Raw genomic sequence first — 18,408 nt, 5'->3', positions numbered from 1 at the left:
GTGGGATGTCCAATTATTACCTGGTGGTGAAGATGAAATTTGTAGAAACTTTCAAACAGGAAATGATGTGGGTGTGAAGAGGGTGGTGAAAGTAAATAAGAAGAAATACTAAGAGAAATTCATAGTATACAGTAGAGAGAAAACAAAACTAGGAGAGCAGGTGAAGAATAAAAGGTATCTAAAGAGTGGTGGCATGTGTGGCATGCAGAGGGTAAGAGGTGGGCAGGTGGGAAAGGGTAGTGATTGGTGGGATGACAAAGTAAAGTCAATTGTGAAAGAGAAAAGAGAGGAGTATAAGTGGTACTTACAGGGAAGATGTGCTAGTGATTGAAACTTGTTAAAGGAAAACCAGCGGGTCAAGAAGGAAGGGGCTGATAAAGAGGGCAAATAAGAGTTGGGGAGAGCAAGTACCCATAAATTTCAGGGAGAATAAGATGATTAGGAAGGAGAATACCTGTAGGAACATCAGTGAATGGAGCTAATGGTGAACTGGTAATAGTCAGTGATGAGGTGAAGGGAAGATGGAGTGAGAAGTTTGAAGGACCACTGAATTATTTCAAGGTTGGGTGGCATATGTAGGGTACTTACGTTAGAAAGGTATGGGTAATGAGAGACTCATGGCAAGTGGTTTCATGAAGAAAGAGATGATGAAAAGCTTACAGAACAAGAAATGAGGCAAAGCAACTGGAATGGATGGTACCCTGTGTTGCTGATTGATTTGGTTACTTAGCATTTTCAATGTATGTATGAAAAATGATGAGATGCCTGAGGACCAGAAGAATACATGAGTAGCATCACTGTATAAAGGCAAGGGGTAAAATGGTGAGTGTTTGAATTACAGGGGTACATATGAGTTTAATGTACCTGGAAAGGTGCATGGAAGAGTGGTGACTGATAGAGTGTTGGCATGCACAGAGCATCAGACTAAGGGGAACAATTTGGTTTCAAGTGTGGAAGAGATATGTGGATAAGGTATTTGCTTTGAAGACTTGATCTGACAAATACTTGGAGAAACATGGACTTGTATTTGGCATTTACATTTCTAGAGAAAGCATGTAATTACGTTGATACAGATGCCTTGTGGAAGGTGTTATGAATATATGATATTGGAGGAAAGATATCAAAATCAGAGTTTTTCATCAAGAGAGCAAGGCGTGTGTGCAAGTAGGTAGAGAGGACGGCGACTGGTTCTAGGTATGAATGGTTCCACAGCAGGGGTGTGTCATGTTACCACAGCTGTATAATTCATATATGGATAGGGTGGTGAGGGAGGTAAATTTAAGAGGGGCAGGTATGCTGTCTGTATGGGGGAGGGGGGGCTTGTCTGGAAAGTAAGTCAATTGTTGTTTGCTGATGACACAGTACTAGTGGCAGATTCCAGTGAGAAACAGCAGAAGTTGGTGCCTGAGTTTAAGAGGCTGTGAGAAAGAAAAAAGTTGAGAGTAAATGTAATCAAAAGCAAGGTCATTAGGTTTAGCAGCACAAATGAACATGTTAGTTGAGGGTGTGAGTTTAAATAAAAAAAAAAAAAAAAGGAAGTGAAGTGTTTTACATACCAGGATGTGGAAATGACAGCAGATGGAACCATGGAAACAAAGGTGAATTGTATGGTGAGTGGCTGGATGAAGGTTCTCAGAGCAATGAGGATTATATGAAAAGATAGGATACTACCTGGGTGGGCAAAAATGGCATGTTTGAGGGTAAATTAATCCAAATGATACAGATGAGAAAAGGGTGTATGTGTTAAATGTCTGAGTAGAATATGTAGCGTGAGGAGGGTTAATCAAGTAAGTAATATAAGGGAAAGAGGGAGTTTATTAGAAGAGTACGGATGACAGAACTGAAGGCGTACTGAAATGGTTTGGACATACTGACAGAATACTTAGAAGCAGTCAGTAGGATCATTATGTAGGAGCATCTGACAACAACGAGCTAGTGGTGCATTCTGCTAAAGGCCCGTTAAGAGTGAGGTACTAAAGGTAGTGAAGTGGCACTGAAGTTCACTAGTTATGGAAACTTTCACCATGGCCACCTCCTAGAGGGAGTTCTCAAAGGAAATGGGTGTCACAGTTATATACAGACAGATGGACAGATAGGTAGTAAATTGTTGATAACAGCCACCTAGGGTGGTACTACTGTCCAGACTGAGGAGCATTAGAGTGGTGCCTGAAACCATCTCACACTCTCCATGTCAGGACTGCTGGTCTACTTTGTCTCATTAAAACGAGACTACCAGGATAGTCCTATCACCTTCTTACAAACAAAATACACCTACTCAAACCTTGCATACTATCATTACTTTTTTCTCTCATGAGTAATTTTGTCAATTCCTGTCCACTCAAACACTTATAAATATCATCATGACAGAGTCCATCAAATCTATGGCCCCTAATCTCCAGCATCATGGGGTGCTAAGAATCTCTGGGTTTCTGCCTGACTCTACTACCAATAACAGGGAGGGCTCTGGCAGTAGTAATACCAGCCCCTCCCATGACCTTTTCCCTTCTGTTAGACTTTCCTCTTTTTCTATTCACTTATACCAACATTTGTGGTCTCTCTAGTAACCTATCATCAACTGACCACCATCTGTCTAATACCTCTCCTAATATCTTACTTCTGTCTGAGACACAGTTGTCTAAAGATGTCACAAGTTCCCTTTTCATAACTAACTTTAACCTCCAACCATGATTCTGGTTCATAGGTGATGTTCTATTCCATCATCAGCATGCCTGCTGCAAGCTCAAGGACCTTGAGTATCCAAACTTTGATGTTATGTAGCTCAAGGTCCATCACTCTACTTCCAAATTTTCCTCTGTTTTGCTTATTGCTCTCCTAGTTCTACAAATTTTGTATCCTTCTTCGACTACCTAAACTCCTGCCATGAGACTGACATCCTTTCACCTGCAAGCCGAGATCCTCCACCTTGGGGGTTTCAACATTCACCATAGGGAATGGTTGAATTCCTCCCATACAGATGGTGGAGGGACTGAAGCCTTCATGTTCTCCATTCTCATCGATTTAGAGCAAATTATCTCCCGTCCTACCCATATTCCTGACCGCTGTGACCACTCTCCTAATCTTCTGGATTTATTTTTCACCTCTAGTCCATCCCACTGTAAATACACAATCTCGCCCCCAAATTGGTTCATCTGATAACACTCTCGTAAAAGTATCTATTCTAATGGCATCTACCCCTCCAGCAGCCCCTTCTAAACATAAACGTTAACACTCAACAAAGCTGACTGGAATAACTTACTTAACTCCTTTTCTCACTTTCCTTGGGTAAATTACAGTCTCTTATGTGGTGAAGCTTCTGTCTCTAACAAACACTTAGCAGAGGTTATTCTTGCAGGAATGGAAGCATTTACCCTTTCTTCCACCAAGACAACCTCTTCATCCAATCCATGGTTCAACCTTTCCTGTTCTGTGGCCATTCAGGCAAGGGATCAGGCATATCGGGCTCAAAAAAAACTCTCCTTCCTCTGGCTCCCATTCAGGTTTTATCACTGCCCATAATCGCTGCAAGCACATTATCTGTGTGGTGAAGCATTCTTTTATTCAAAGATAGTGTGATAACCTCTCCTCATCATCCACTGATTGGTCTGTCTGGTCTTTAGCTTAGGGCATCTCAAACAACTTCTGTTGCTCTACCTTTCCTTCACTTTTCCATTCTGATGGTACTATTGCTGTCTCTCCTGTAGACAAATCAACTCTTTTTGGTTCCCATTTCTCCTTTAACTCTACCTTAGATGACACTTACATTCATTTACCCCCTGATGCTCCTTTTACAAACCCTATGCCTCTTCCTGTAATCTCTTTTCTCTAGACGCAAGCAAGGTTCATGGTCCTGATGGCATCCATCTCTATGTACTGAAAGAGTGTGCCTCTGAGCTTGCACCTGTACTTGCTCGTCTGTTCCGTTTCTTTAAAAACCAAAACTTTTCCTTGTCTTTGGAAGCATGCATTGATACATCCCATCCCTAAGAAGGGTGACCATTCTGACCCCTCTAACTATCGTCCTATCGCTCTGACATCTACCATTTCCAAAGTCTTTAAATCTCCCCTCAACTCACATATCTTTAAAAACCTCAAAAATCACAGTCTTCTCTCTGATCACTAGTAGGGCTTCTACAAGTAGAGATTCTTTCCTACCTCACTAATATCAGGTCATCATCCTTGAAAGATTTTGGGGAGTCTTGTGCAGTTACCTTTTACATAAATAAGGCTTTTGACAGGGTGTGGCATCAAGGTCTCATTTCTAAGCTCCCATCTTTTGGCCTCCCTCCCTCACTTAGCTCCTTCATATCTAGCTTCCTCTCTGGCCAATCTATCTCTATGGTCATCAAAGGATCAGCCTCCCCCCTTTTTGCTATCAACAACTGTGTCCCTCAAGGTTCTGTCCTGTCCCCTACACTTTTTCTCCTTTTTTTCAACAATTTCCTCTCATACTCAAATAATCCGATGCATTCATCCTCATTCTTCAATTCTGCTTCTTCTTCTCTCACTTGATCTGCATCTCATCTTGACACAGACTCCTCAATAAACTCAGACTTGGACAGGTTATCTCAGTGGGATGGATGAAATCTTGTTAAGTTTAATGCCTACAAGACCAAAAATCTACCAATTTCTCTATCAAAAACTCCTCACACCTCTCATCTCTCCTTTGACAGTTCTCTAATTCCACCTCTTGATTCATTGAACATACTTGGCATTACTGTAACATCAACTCTTCCTTGGAAACCCCACATTACAGGAATCACTAAGTCTGCCTCTAAGAAACTGGACGTCCTGTTTAGATGTTGAAACTTCTCTTCTTAACATTTGCTCTGTTTATACAAGGGACTGATTCGTCTTTGCATGGAGTACTGCTCTCACATTTGGGGTGGTTCTATGCTCTGCATCCTTACTTGACAGAGTCGAAAGCAGTCCAATTATAAACTGTCCTGGGCTAACTTCTTACCTTGACCTCTTTGTCTTCTACTGCAGTGTTGGTTCACTTTCCCTCTTCTATAGGTACTACTTTGGTTTTTGTTCCTGAGACCCAGCTCCTTGTGTGCCTACACCACTACCTAGACCACACAATACTTGGATACCTGCTGCATCACAAGATTATAGTCAGGCCATCAGCAATTCAAGGGTTGCTTCTTCTGATATCTGCTTCTTCATTACACATCGAAACTCTGGAAGTCTCTACCTTTTCATGTATTTCCCAATAACTATGACCTGGCACATTTCAAAAGCCATGTTTATCACTTTCTCTAACATTCACAAATACTTTCAATTGTCTTTCCTTTTTCTATTTCTTGGGAAGTGAGTCAGTTGTTGTTCGCTGATGATACAGCGCTGGTGGCTGATTCATGTGAGAAACTGCAGAAGCTGGTGACTGAGTTTGGTAAAGTGTGTGAAAGAAGAAAGTTAAGAGTAAATGTGAATAAGAGCAAGGTTATTAGGTACAGTAGGGTTGAGGGTCAAGTCAATTGGGAGGTGAGTTTGAATGGAGAAAAACTGGAGGAAGTGAAGTGTTTTAGATATCTGGGAGTGGATCTGGCAGCGGATGGAACCATGGAAGCGGAAGTGGATCATAGGGTGGGGGAGGGGGCGAAAATTCTGGGAGCCTTGAAGAATGTGTGGAAGTCGAGAACATTATCTCGGAAAGCAAAAATGGGTATGTTTGAAGGAATAGTGGTTCCAACAATGTTGTATGGTTGCGAGGCGTGGGCTATGGATAGAGTTGTGCGCAGGAGGATGGATGTGCTGGAAATGAGATGTTTGAGGACAATGTGTGGTGTGAGGTGGTTTGATCGAGTAAGTAACGTAAGGGTAACAGAGATGTGTGGAAATAAAAAGAGCGTGGTTGAGAGAGCAGAAGAGGGTGCTTTGAAATGGTTTGGGCACATGGAGAGAATGAGTGAGGAAAGATTGACCAAGAGGATATAAGTGTCGGAGGTGGAGGGAACGAGGAGAAGAGGGAGACCAAATTGGCGGTGGAAAGATGGAGTGAAAAAGATTTTGTGTGATCGGGGCCTGAACATGCAGGAGGGTGAAAGGAGGGCAAGGAATAGAGTGAATTGGAGCGATGTGGTATACCGGGGTTGACGTGATGTCAGTGGATTGAATCGGGGCATGTGAAGCGTCTGGGGTAAACCATGGAAAGCTGTGTAGGTATGTATATTTTGCGTGTGTGGACGTATGTATATACATGTGTATGGGGGTGGGTTGGGCCATTTCTTTCATCTGTTTCCTTGCGCTACCTCGCAAACGCGGGAGACAGCGACAAAGCAGGGAAAAAAAAAAAAAAATTATTTATTTATCTATTTATTTATTTATTTATTTATTTATCATACTTTGTCGCTGTCTCACGCATTAGTGAGGTAGCTCAAGGAAACAGAGGAAAGAATGGCCCAACCCACCCACATGCACATATATATACATACACGTCCACACACGCACATATACATACCTATCCATCTCAAAGTATACATATGTACATACACACACAGACATATACATATATACATATACATTCATCCTGTCTGCCCATATTCATTCCCATCGCCACCCTGGCACACATGAAATGACAACCTCCGCCACCCACATGTTCACGAGGTAGCGCTAGGAAAAGACAACAAAGGCCACATTCGTTCACACTCAGTCTCTAGCTGTCATGTATAATGCACCGAAACCACAGCTCCCTTTCCGCATCCAGGCCACACAAAACTTTCCATGGTTTACCCCAGACACTTCACATGCCCTGGTTCAATCCACTGACAGCACGTCGACCCTGGCATATCACATCGTTCCAATTCATTCTATTCCTTGCATGCCTTTCACCCTCCTGCATGTTCAGGCCCCGATCACTCAAAGTCTTTTTCACTCAATCTTCCCACCTCCAATTTGGTCTCCCACTTCTCGTTCCCTCCACCTCTGACACATATATATCCTCTTGGTCAATCCTTCCTCACTCATTCTCTCCATGCGACCAAACCATTTCAAAACACCCTCTTCTGCTCTCTCAACAACACTCTTTTTATTACCACACATCTCTCTTACCCTTTCATTACTTACTCAATCAAACCACCTCACACCACATACTGTCCTTAAACATCTCATTTCCAGCACATCCACCCTCCTCTGCACAACTCTATCTATAGCCCACGCCTCGCAACCATATAAAATTGTTGGAACCACTATTCCTTCAAGCATACCCATTTTCATAATTATCTCTATAAATTTCAATATATATGAGTACAGAATGGAAAAAGGTGAGAACAAGGGATGTCAGGGGAGTGGGGGAGGAATGGGATGTATTCAGGGAAGCAGTGATGGCTTCCGCAAAAGATGCTTGTGGCATGAGAAGCGTGGGAGGTGGGCAGATTAGAAAGGGTAGTGAGTGGTGGGATGAAGAGGTAAGATTATAAGTGAAAGAGAAGAGAGAGGCATTTGGATGCTTTTTGCAGGGAAATAATGCAAATGAATGGGAGATGTATAAAAAAAAAAAGGCAGGAGGTCAAGAGAAAGGCACAAGAGGTGAAAAAGAGGGCAAATGAGAGTTGGGGTGAGAGAGTATTATTAAATTTTAGGGAGAATAAAAGATGTTTTGGAAGGAGGTAAATAAAGTGCATAAGACAAGGGAACAAATGGGAACTTCAGTGAAGGGGGCTAATGGGGAGGTGATAACAAGTAGTGGTGATGTGAGAAGGAGATGGAGTGAGTATTTAGAAGGTCTGTTGAATGTGCTTGATGATAGAGAGGCAGATATAGGGTGTTTTGGTTGTGGTGGTGTGTAAAGTGAGAGGGTTAGGGAAAATGATTTGGTAAACAGAGAAGAGGTAGTAAAAGCTTTGAGGAAGATGAAAGCCGGCAAGGCAGCGGGTTTGGATGGTATTGCAGTGGAATTTATCAAAAAAGGGGGTGACTATATTGTTGACTGGTTGGTAAGGTTATTTAATGTATGCATGACTCATGGTGAGATGCCTGAGGATTGGCAGAATGCTTGCATTGTGCCATTGTACAAAGGCAAAGGGGATAAGAGTGAGTGCTCAAATTACAGAGGTATAAGTTTGTTGAGCATTCCTGGTAAATTATATGGGAGGGTATTGATTGAGATGGCGAAGGCATGTACAGAGCATCAGATTGGGGAGGAGGAGTGTGGTTTCAGAAGTGGTAGAGGATGTGTGGTTCAGGTGTTTGCTTTGAAGAATATATGTGAGAAATACTTAGAAAAGCAAATGGATTTGTATGTCGCATTTATGGTTCTGGAGAAGGTATATGACAGAGTTGATAGAGATGCTCTGCAGAAAGTATGCAGAGCAAATTTGGGAGACAAAGTGTTAGAAGCAGTGAAAAGTTTTTATCAAGGATGTAAGGCACGTGTACGTGGAGGAAGAGAGGAAATTGATTGGTTCTCAGTGAATGTTGGTTTGCAGCAGGGGTGTGTGATGTCTCCATGGTTGTTTTCATTTGTTTATGGATGGGGTTGTTAGGGAGGTGAATGCTAGGGAGGTGAATGCAAGAGTTTTGGAAAGAGGGGCAAGTATGCAGTCTGTTGTGGATGAGAGAGCTTGGGAAGTGAGTCAGTTGTTGTTCACTGATGATACAGCACTGGTGGCTGATTCATGTGAGGGACTGCAGAAGCTGGTGACTGAGTTTGGTAAAGTGTGTGAAAGAAGAAAGCTGAGAGTAAATGTGAATAAGGGCAAGGATATTAGGTACAGTAGGGTTGAGGGACGAGTCAATTGGGAGGTAAGTTTGAATGGAGAAAAACTGGAGGAAGTGAAGTGTTTTAGATATCTGGGAGTGGATTTGGCAGCGGATGGAACCATGGAAGCAGAAGTGAATCATAGGGTGGGGCAGACGGCGAAAGTTCTGAGAGAGTTGAAGAATGTGTGGAAGTCGAGAACATTATCTCGGAATGCAAAAATGCGTATGTTTAAAGGAATAGTGGTTCCAACAATGTTATATGGTTGCGAGGCGGGGGCTATGGATAGAGTTGTGCGGAGGATGGTGGATGTGCTGGAAATGAGATGTTTGAGGACAATATGTGGTGTGAGGTGGTTTGATCGAGTAAGTAATAATAGGGTAAGAGAGATATGTGATAATAAAAAGAGTGTGGTTGAGAGAGCAGAGGAGGGTGTTTTGAAATGTTTTGGTCACATGGAGAGAATGAGTGAGGATAGATTGACAGAGAGGATATATGAGACAGAGGTGGAGGGAACGAGGACAAGTGGGAGACCAAACTGGAGGTGGAAAGATGGAGTGAAAAAGATTTTGAGTGATTGGGGCCTGAACATGCAGGAGGGTGAAAGGCATGCAAGGAATAGAGTGAATTGGAATGATGTAGTACACTGGGGTCTACGTGCTGTCAATGGATTGAACCAGGGCATGTGAAGCCTGGATGTGGAAAGGGAGCTGTGGTTTCAGTGCATTATTACATGACAGCTAGAGACTGAGTGTGAACGAAAGTAGTCTTTGTTGTCTTTTCCGAGCGCTACCTCGCGCACATGAGGGGGGGAGGGGGTTGTTATTTCACGTGTGGCGGGGTGGTGATGGGAATGAATAAAGGCAGACAGTATGAATTATGTACATGTGTGTATATGTATATGTCTGTGTGTGTATATATATGTATATGTTGGGATGTGTAGGTATGTATATTTGCATGTGTGGATGTGTATGTAGGTGGGTTGGGCCCATTCTTTCGTCTGTTTCCTCGTGCTACCTCGCTAATGCGGGAGGCAGCAACAAAGCAAAATAAATAAATAAATAATAATATTTCAATTATGGCCTGGCCCTGATGTGGACTTCTGTCCGTGACTGGAGCCTTCAACATAAAAAAAAGACACAGATAGATACATTGATAGATAGACACAGTGAAGAGATGTTAACAAAGAGGATATATCTGTCAGAAGTTCTGGTTTCAAGAACATGGTGACCAAACTGGAGACATGATAGGAGGAGTGAAAATATTCTGAGTGCCTTGAGCCTGAACATACAAGATGATGAAAGTTGTGCATGGGGGAGAGTGAACTGAAGCAATGTGGTAAACCAGTCAATGTGCAATCAATGGACTGAAGCAGCCAGAGGAAACCATGGAAAGGTCTGTGGGGTCTGTTTATGGATAGTGGCTGCAATTTCAGAGCATTCCACATGACAGCTGTAGAATGGATGTGAGCAAATGAGGTCTATTCTTCTTCTCTTTGTGGTGCTACCTCGCTAATATGGGAAATGTTAAATAAATATGAAAGAGAAAAAAGAAATCAGACATCTTTATGCAAACATATGTCACCAATAATGGATTACATGTTTATATGGGAAGGTATTGATTGAGAGGGTGAAGGCATGTACGGAGCATCAGATTGGGAAGAGCAGTGTGGTTTCTTAAGTGGTAGAGGATGTGTGGATCAGGTGTTTGCTTTGAAGAATGTATGTGAGAAATACTTAGAAAAACAAATGGATTTGTATGTAGCATTTATGGATCTGGAGAAGGCATATGATAAGAGTTGATAGAGATGCTCTGTGGAAGGTATTAAGAATATATGGTGTGGGAAGTAAGTTGTTAGAAATAGTGAAAACTTTTTATCAAGGATGTAAGGCATGTGTACCTGTAGAAAGAGAGGAAAGTAATTGGTTCCCAGTGAATGTCGATTTATGGCAGGGGTGCGTGGTGTCTCCATGGTTGTTTAATATGTTTATGGATGGGGTTGTTAGGGAGGTGAATGCAAGAGTTTTGGAGAGAGGGGCAAGTAGACAGTCTGTTTGGGATGAGAGGGCTTGGGAAGTGAGTCAGTTGTTCGCTGATGATACAGCGCTGGTGGCTGATTTGGGTGAGAAACTGCAGAAGCTGGTGACTGAGATTGGTAAAGTGTGTGAAAGAAGAAAGCTGAGAGCAAATGTGAATAAGAGCAAGGTTATTAGGTACAGTAGGGTTGAGAGACAAGTCAAGCGGGAGGTAAGTTTGAATGAAGAAGAACTAAAGGAAGTGAAGTGTGTTAGATATCTGGGAGTGGATTTGGCAGCGGATGGAACCATGGAAGCGGAAGTGAGTCACAGGGTGGGGGAGGGGGCGAAAGTTCTGGGAGCATTGAAGAATGTGTGGAAGGCGAGAACATTGTCTCAGAAAGCAAAAATGGGTATGTTTGAAGGAATAGTGGTTCCAACAATGATATATGGATATGAGGTGTGGGCTATAGATAAGGTTATGCGGAGGAGGGTGGATGTGTTGGAAATGAAATGTTTGAGGACAATATGTGGTGTGAGGTGGTTTGATCGAGTAAGTAATAAAAGGGTAAGAAGAGATGTGTGGTAATAAAAAGTGTGTTGTTGAAAGAGCAGAAAAGGGTGTATTGAAATGGTTTGGTCACATGGAGAGAAAGAGTGAGGAAAGATTGACCAAGAGGATATATGTGTCAGAGGTGGAGGGAACGAGGAGAAGTGGGAGACCAAATTGGAGGTGGAGGGATGGAGTGAAAAAGATTTTGAGTGATCGGGGCTTGAACATGCAGGAGGGTGAAAGGCATGCAAGGAATAGAGTGAATTGGAACAATGTGGTATACCGGGCTCGTCGTGCTGTCAATGGATTGAACCAGGGCATGTGAAGCGTCTGGGATAAACCATGGAAAGTTTTGTGGGGCTTGGATGTGGAAAGGGAGCTGTGGTTTCAGTGCATTATACATGGCAACTAGAAACTGAGTGTGAACGAATGTCGCCTTTGTTGTCCTTTCCTAGAGCTACCATGTGTATGTGTGGGGGAGGGGAGGTGTCATTTCAGGTGTGGCGGGGTGGTGACGGGAATGAATAAAGGCAGCAAGTATGAAGTATGTACATGTGTATATATGTATATGTTGAAATGTATAGGTATGCATGTGTGGACGTGTATGTATATACATTTGTATTTGGGTGGATTGGGCCATTCTTTCATCTGTTTCCTTGCACAATCTTGCAAATGTGGGAGACAGTGACAAAGTATAATAATAAATATGAATTTTTTATTTTATTCTTTATTTTGCTTTGTAGCTGTCTCCCGCGTTTGCAAGGTAGCGTAAGGAAACAGACGAAAGAAATGGCCCAACCCACCCCCATACAAATGTATATACATACACATCCACACACGCAAATATACATACCTATACATCTCAATGTACACATACATATACACACACAGACACATACATATATACCAATGCACACAATTCACACTGTCTGCCTTTATTCATTCCCATTGCCACCTCACCAGACATGAAATTACAACCCCCTCCCCCCATGTGTGTGCGAGGTAGCGCTAGGAAAAGACAACAAAGGCCACATTCGTTCACACCCAAGTCTCTAGCTGTCATGTAATAATGCACCAAAACCACAGCTCCCTTTCCACATCCAGGACCCACAGAACTTTCCATGGTTTACCCCACATGCTTCACATTCCCTGGTTCAATCCACTGACAGCACATCAACCCTGGTATACCACATCATTCCAATTCACTCTATTCCTTGCACACCTTTCATCCTCCTCCATGTTCAGGCCCCGATCACTCAAAATCTTTTTCATTCCAGCTTTCCACCTCCAATTTGGTCTCCCACTTCTCCTTGTTCCCTCCACCTCTGACACGTATATCCTCTTGGTTGATCTTTCCTCACTCATTCTCTCCATGTGACCAAGCCATTTCAAAACAAACTCTTCTGCTCTCTCAACCACACTTTTTATTACCACACATCTCTCTTACCCTTAGATTACTTACTCGATCAAACCACCTCACACCACATATTATCCTCAAACATCTCATTTCCAGCACATACACCCTCTTGCGCACAACTCTATCCATAGCCTATGCCTCGCAACCATACAACATTGTTGGAACCACTATTCCTTCAAACATACCCATTTTTGCTTTCCGAGATAATGTTCTCGACTTCCACACATTCTTCAAGGCTCCCAGAATTTTCGCCCCTTCCCCCACCCTATGATTCACTTCCACTTCCATGGTTCCATCCACTGCCAAATCCACTCCCAGATATCTAAAACACTTCACTTCCTCCAGTTTTTCTTCATTCAAACTTACCTCCCAATTCACTTGACCCTCAACCCTACTGTACCTAATAACCTTGCTCTTATTCACATTTACTCTCAGCTTTCTTCTTTCACGCACTTTACCAAACTCAGTCACCACCTTCTGCAGTTTCTCACCCAAATTAGCCACCAGTGCTGTACCATCAGCGAACAACAACTGACTCACTTCCCAAGCACTCTCATCCACAACAGACTGCATATTTGTCCCTCTTTCCAAAACTCTTGCATTCAACTCCCTAACAACCCCATCCATAAACAAATTAAACAACCATGAAGACATCACACACCCCTGCCGCAAACCTACATTCATTGAGAACCAATCACTTTCCTCTCTTCCTACACGTACAGATGCCTTACATCCTCGATAAAAACTTTTCACTGCTTCTAACAACTTGCCTCCCACACCATATATTCTTAATACCTTCCATAGAGCATCTCTATCAACTCTATCATATGCCTTCTCCAGATCCATAAATGCTACATACAAATCCATTTGCTTTTCTAAGTATTTCTCACATATATTCTTCAAAGCATACACTTAATCCACACATCCTCTACCACTTCTGAAACTACACTGCTCCTCCCCAATCTGATGCTTTGTACATGCCTTCACCCTCTCAGTCAATACCCTCCCATATAATTTCCCTGGAATACTCTACAAACTTATACCTCTGTAATTTGAGCACTCACCTTTGTCCCCTTTGCCTTTGTACAATGGCACTATGAAAGCATTCCACCAATCCTCAGGCACTTCACCATGAATCATACATACATTAATTAACCTGAGGATTGTACGAGAGAGAGAGAGAGAGAGAGAGAGAGAGAGAGAGAGAGAGAGAGAGAGAGAGAGAGAGAGAGAGAGAGAGAGAGAGAGAGAGAGAGAGAGAGAGACAGAGAGAGAGACAGAGAGAGAGAGAGACAGAGAGAGACTAATATAAATAAAAACAATACAATATCTTTATTTTCGAAGGGGTACACCACATAGCTGGTATTAACATCCACCTCAGCAAGAGGCAGAAATAACACCAAACAGTCTAAATATTAAGACGTACAAAAAACTGCCCTAAAGAATACAGAATTCTCATTTCCATTAGAACTGCATATCTAATTCTTGTTCTTTGCACATTTGCATTCCTTTCTGTTTATATAAAATACAGCCTACATATTCAGGATTCAAGTCCTCACCATCAGTTCTGCAAACCATACTTCAGTGTGATATCTAAGTTCAATAAAATGCCTTTTACTAACAATTCCATTGCAATATGTGACAAAAACCTGAATAGAATTACTTCCTAATGAGAATATATAAATAATATTGTGTAACCAACCTGTTAATAAGTTATCTTTGACTTCAATATCCCGTAACTTGTCCATGTCTGATTGGACAAGTGGCTTACTGGCATCCTTATAGTAACATACTGTACCAGTAACATTTGTCGGCCTCACTATCAGTCGTCGATACACTCCACCCACAGCATAAGATCTGGCAAAAAAAGAAAATTAACAATAAAGTACCATGATAAATACTCCAACCACATTTAAATTGAATACTGACATTTTGAGGAAAACAGCAGAAAATATATAAGAGAATAACTTCTTCCTTATAGGATAAGTCTATGAGGCTATAGTACTAACCTGTTAGTTACATGTCTATCAGCAAGGACTACAATTTGTAAAATAAGGTAAAGTAAGATTATTTGGGTGGGTAAATGCAAGGTAGTTAAGAATGAAGAGTTCTACTACATGTTGAAATGACATTTGTAATGCTGAAGAAATGGGTGGTGTCCAATGCCCATACAAGATAATGTGACTCATGTTTGTCTGGGGAGTGTAGTTTCAGAGAGACTTAAGTCCAGTAGAATGGAGATCAAAACTAGATTAGGGAGGCGGTTGCTTAATTTTCATTGGGTCATGTAATGTGAATGTGTAATCAATTACCTATCTTACCTATATTTACTCTCCAGGGAGGGAGTTTTACACTCATGAGGTCGTCTCTTGAACAAACTCTGATATCGTAAAACCTCTTGAATCTATGTTTGCTGTTTGCATTAACCTTGTCCTCAGCCAATATGTTCCATTCACTCACCTCTCTTTCACTATGAAAGCATTTCTTTACAACCTTATTTCCAAGTTTCTTACTGACTTTCATGTAACGTCCTCTGGTTGCTCTATCCCTACATCTTTCAAAGTATCATCCACAGTTCACTTCATCACACTCTTTCAAAAACTTAAGGTATTATCTCTTCCAAGGTGGGTAAACTTAAAGCCTCCAGCCTTTTCCTGTGGCTTAGTTTTTAGGTTTGGTACCATCTTTGCTGTCCTTCTCTGGACCTTCTCTATGAGTTATTTGTGCTTCTTTACCTGTGGTGACCAAACCTGAGAAGTATCTTCTAGTTTTGGCTTTATGTAGGATTTGAATAGCTTGTTCAATACTTCTTTATCCATATATTTGAAAGCCATCCTGATGTATGCCAGCAGATATTTTGTCTACTTAGCTATTCTCCTCATAAGGGACTATGGCAACAGGATAGGGATGATGTCTATTTCCAAGTTCCTCTGACCCACAATCACGCTGAGGCCATCTTTCACTTTGTCACATCCTCACTACTTTACATTTGCTTGGGTTGAACATAGACAACCACATATTAAACAAACTTTGGAGTCCGCTTAGGTTCCCTTGCAAACTCATGCAACCCTCCTCACTTATCATTTCTCTCATGACCTTTGCCTCATCTGCAAACACATTCAGATAGGATTTTTAGGATTCCATACGCCAGGCAAGACAATGATATATATCAAGAGAAGTAATAATCCCAGAGCCAAACCCCCTGGCACATCAATGGTAACCTTAACCCATATGGAAAAGGTTCTCTTGACCAAAGACCTTTTTGTCCCTCCAGCTGAGATAATCTTCTTTCCATCATAGGAGTTTACCCCCTTATTCCTACTTGGTGATCCAGCTTCATAATCAGCCTCCTGTGTGGTACAGCACTGAATGCCTTCTGGCACTCCAGATACAATCAGTCCATCAGCCTTCCCTTTTGTCAAGGACTGCATTCACCCTCTTGTAAAACTCTAAGAGGTTAGTTACACAAGACCTCCCTCCTATCCTTAAAACCATGCCGTCTCTCATTATGGAAATCAATAATCTTTCCAGAACTTGATACACTACACTCATTATGACCAGTCTGTAGTTCAACACCTGTTCCCAGTCTTCTTATATATAGCTTTGACATTTGCTCTTTTGCATTCCCTTGGCACTATGCCTCTCTCTAGTGACATGTCCAAAAGTAATTCAAGTAGTCAATCACATGTATCTGCACACCTCTTTCATATATACAATAGAATTTCATCAAGAATGTGAACCTAACAATCTTACCTCTTCATCCCACCACTCACTACCCTTTCTAATCTGCCCACCTCCCACCTTTCTCATGCCACAGTTATCTTTTGCGCAAGCCATCACTGCTTCCCTAAATACATCCCATTCCTCCCCCACTCCTCTTATGTCATCTGCTCTCACCTTTTGCCATTCTACACTCAATCTCTCCTCATACTTCCTCACACAAGTCTCCTTTCCATGCTCAATTACTCACCACTTTCTTCTCCCCAACATTCTCTCTTCTTTTCTGAAAAGCTCTACAAATCTTCACTTTCACCTTCACAAGATAATGATCAGACATCCATCCAGTTGCCCCTCACAGCACATCAACATCCAAAATTCTCTCTTTAACACACCTATCATTTAACACGTAATCCAATAACACCCTCTGACCATCTCTCCTATTCACATACATATGCTTATGTATATCTCTCTTTTTAAACCAGGTATTCCCAATCACCAGTCCTATTTCAGCTAACAAATCTACAAGCTCTTCACCATTTCCATTTATAACAGTGAACACCCAATGTACACTAATCATACCCTCAAATGTCACATTACTATTCTTCACATTCAAATCACCCATAACTATAACCTGGTCTCATACATCAAAGCTGCTAACACACTAACTCAGCTGCTCCCAAATAAATTGCCTCTCATGATCTCTCTTCTCATGACCAGGTGCATAGGCATATATAATCACCCATCTCTCTCCATCCACTTTCAGCTTTACCCTTATCAATCTAGAACTTACAGTCTTACACTCTATTACATACTCCCACAACTCCTGCTTCAGGAATAGTGCTACTCCTTCCTTTGCTCTTGTCTTCTCACTAACCCCTGACTTTATTCCTAAGACATTCCCAGATCACTCTTCCCCTTTACCTTTGAGCTTTGTTTTACTCAAAGCCAAATCATCCAGGTTCCTTTCCTCAAACATACTACCTATTTCCCCTTTTTCTCACCTTGGTTACATCCACACACATTCAGACACCCCAATCTGAGCCTTCGAGGAGGATGAGCACTCCTTGCATGATTCCTGTTTCCCCTTTAAGAAATATAAGGAGTTTCCCCTTTTAGAAAATTAAATACAAGAAGGGGGTTTTCCAGCCCCCATTACCATCCCTTTCAGTCACCTTCTACTACACGAGAAATACATGGGAAGTATTCTTTCTCCTCTATCCCCAGGGATGGGGGAGAAATAATATTGATAATCATTTTATTTTATTTTGCTTTGTCGCTGTCTCCTGCGTTTGCGAGGTAGCGCAAGAAACAGACGAAAGAAATGGCCCAACCCACCCCCATACACATGTATATACATACACGTCCACACACGCAAATATACATACCTATACATCTCAATGTACACATATATATACACATACAGACATATACATATATACCCATGCACACAATTCACACTGTCTGCCTTTATTCATTCCCATCGCCACCTCGCCACACATGGAATACCATCCCCCTCCCCCCTCATGTGTGCGAGGTAGCACTAGGAAAAGACAACAAAGGCCCCATTCATTCACACTCAGTCTCTAGCTGTCATGCAATAATGCCCAAAACCACAGCTCCCTTTCCACATCCAGGCCCCACACAACTTTCCATGGTTTACCCCAGACGCTTCACATGCCCTGATTCAATCCACTGACAGCACGTCAACCCCAGTATACCACATCGATCCAATTCACTCTATTCCTTGCCCGCCTTTCACCCTCCTGCATGTTCAGGCCCTGATCACTCAAAATCTTTTTCACTCCATCTTTCCACTTCCAATTTGGTCTCCCACTTCTCATCGTTCCCTCCACCTCCGACACATATATCCTCTTGGTCAATCTTTCCTCACTCATTCTCTCCATGTGCCCAAACCATTTCAAAACACCCTCTTCTGCTCTCTCAACCACGCTCTTTTTATTTCCACACATCTCTCTTACCCTTACATTACTTACTCGATCAAACC

At 42.0% G+C, this 18,408-nt stretch overlaps 1 protein-coding gene across 5 annotated transcripts in view; it reads right to left on the bottom strand.

Moving 5' to 3' along the window:
• Window positions 1-18,408, bottom strand: part of LOC139756702 (uncharacterized) — a 294,843-nt gene that overhangs the window by 92,708 nt on the left and 183,727 nt on the right. For all 5 annotated transcript variants that reach the window (XM_071676596.1, XM_071676758.1, XM_071676671.1 and 2 more), the window contains exon 14: window positions 14,386-14,540. In XM_071676596.1, the coding sequence (XP_071532697.1) occupies window positions 14,386-14,540 (155 nt within the window). The remainder of the gene's footprint in view (window positions 1-14,385; window positions 14,541-18,408) is intronic.

The sequence above is a fragment of the Panulirus ornatus genome, chromosome 1, assembly GCF_036320965.1.
Source record: "Panulirus ornatus isolate Po-2019 chromosome 1, ASM3632096v1, whole genome shotgun sequence".
Lineage (NCBI taxonomy): Eukaryota > Metazoa > Arthropoda > Malacostraca > Decapoda > Palinuridae > Panulirus > Panulirus ornatus.
This window is presented reverse-complemented; position numbering and strand designations above follow the sequence as displayed.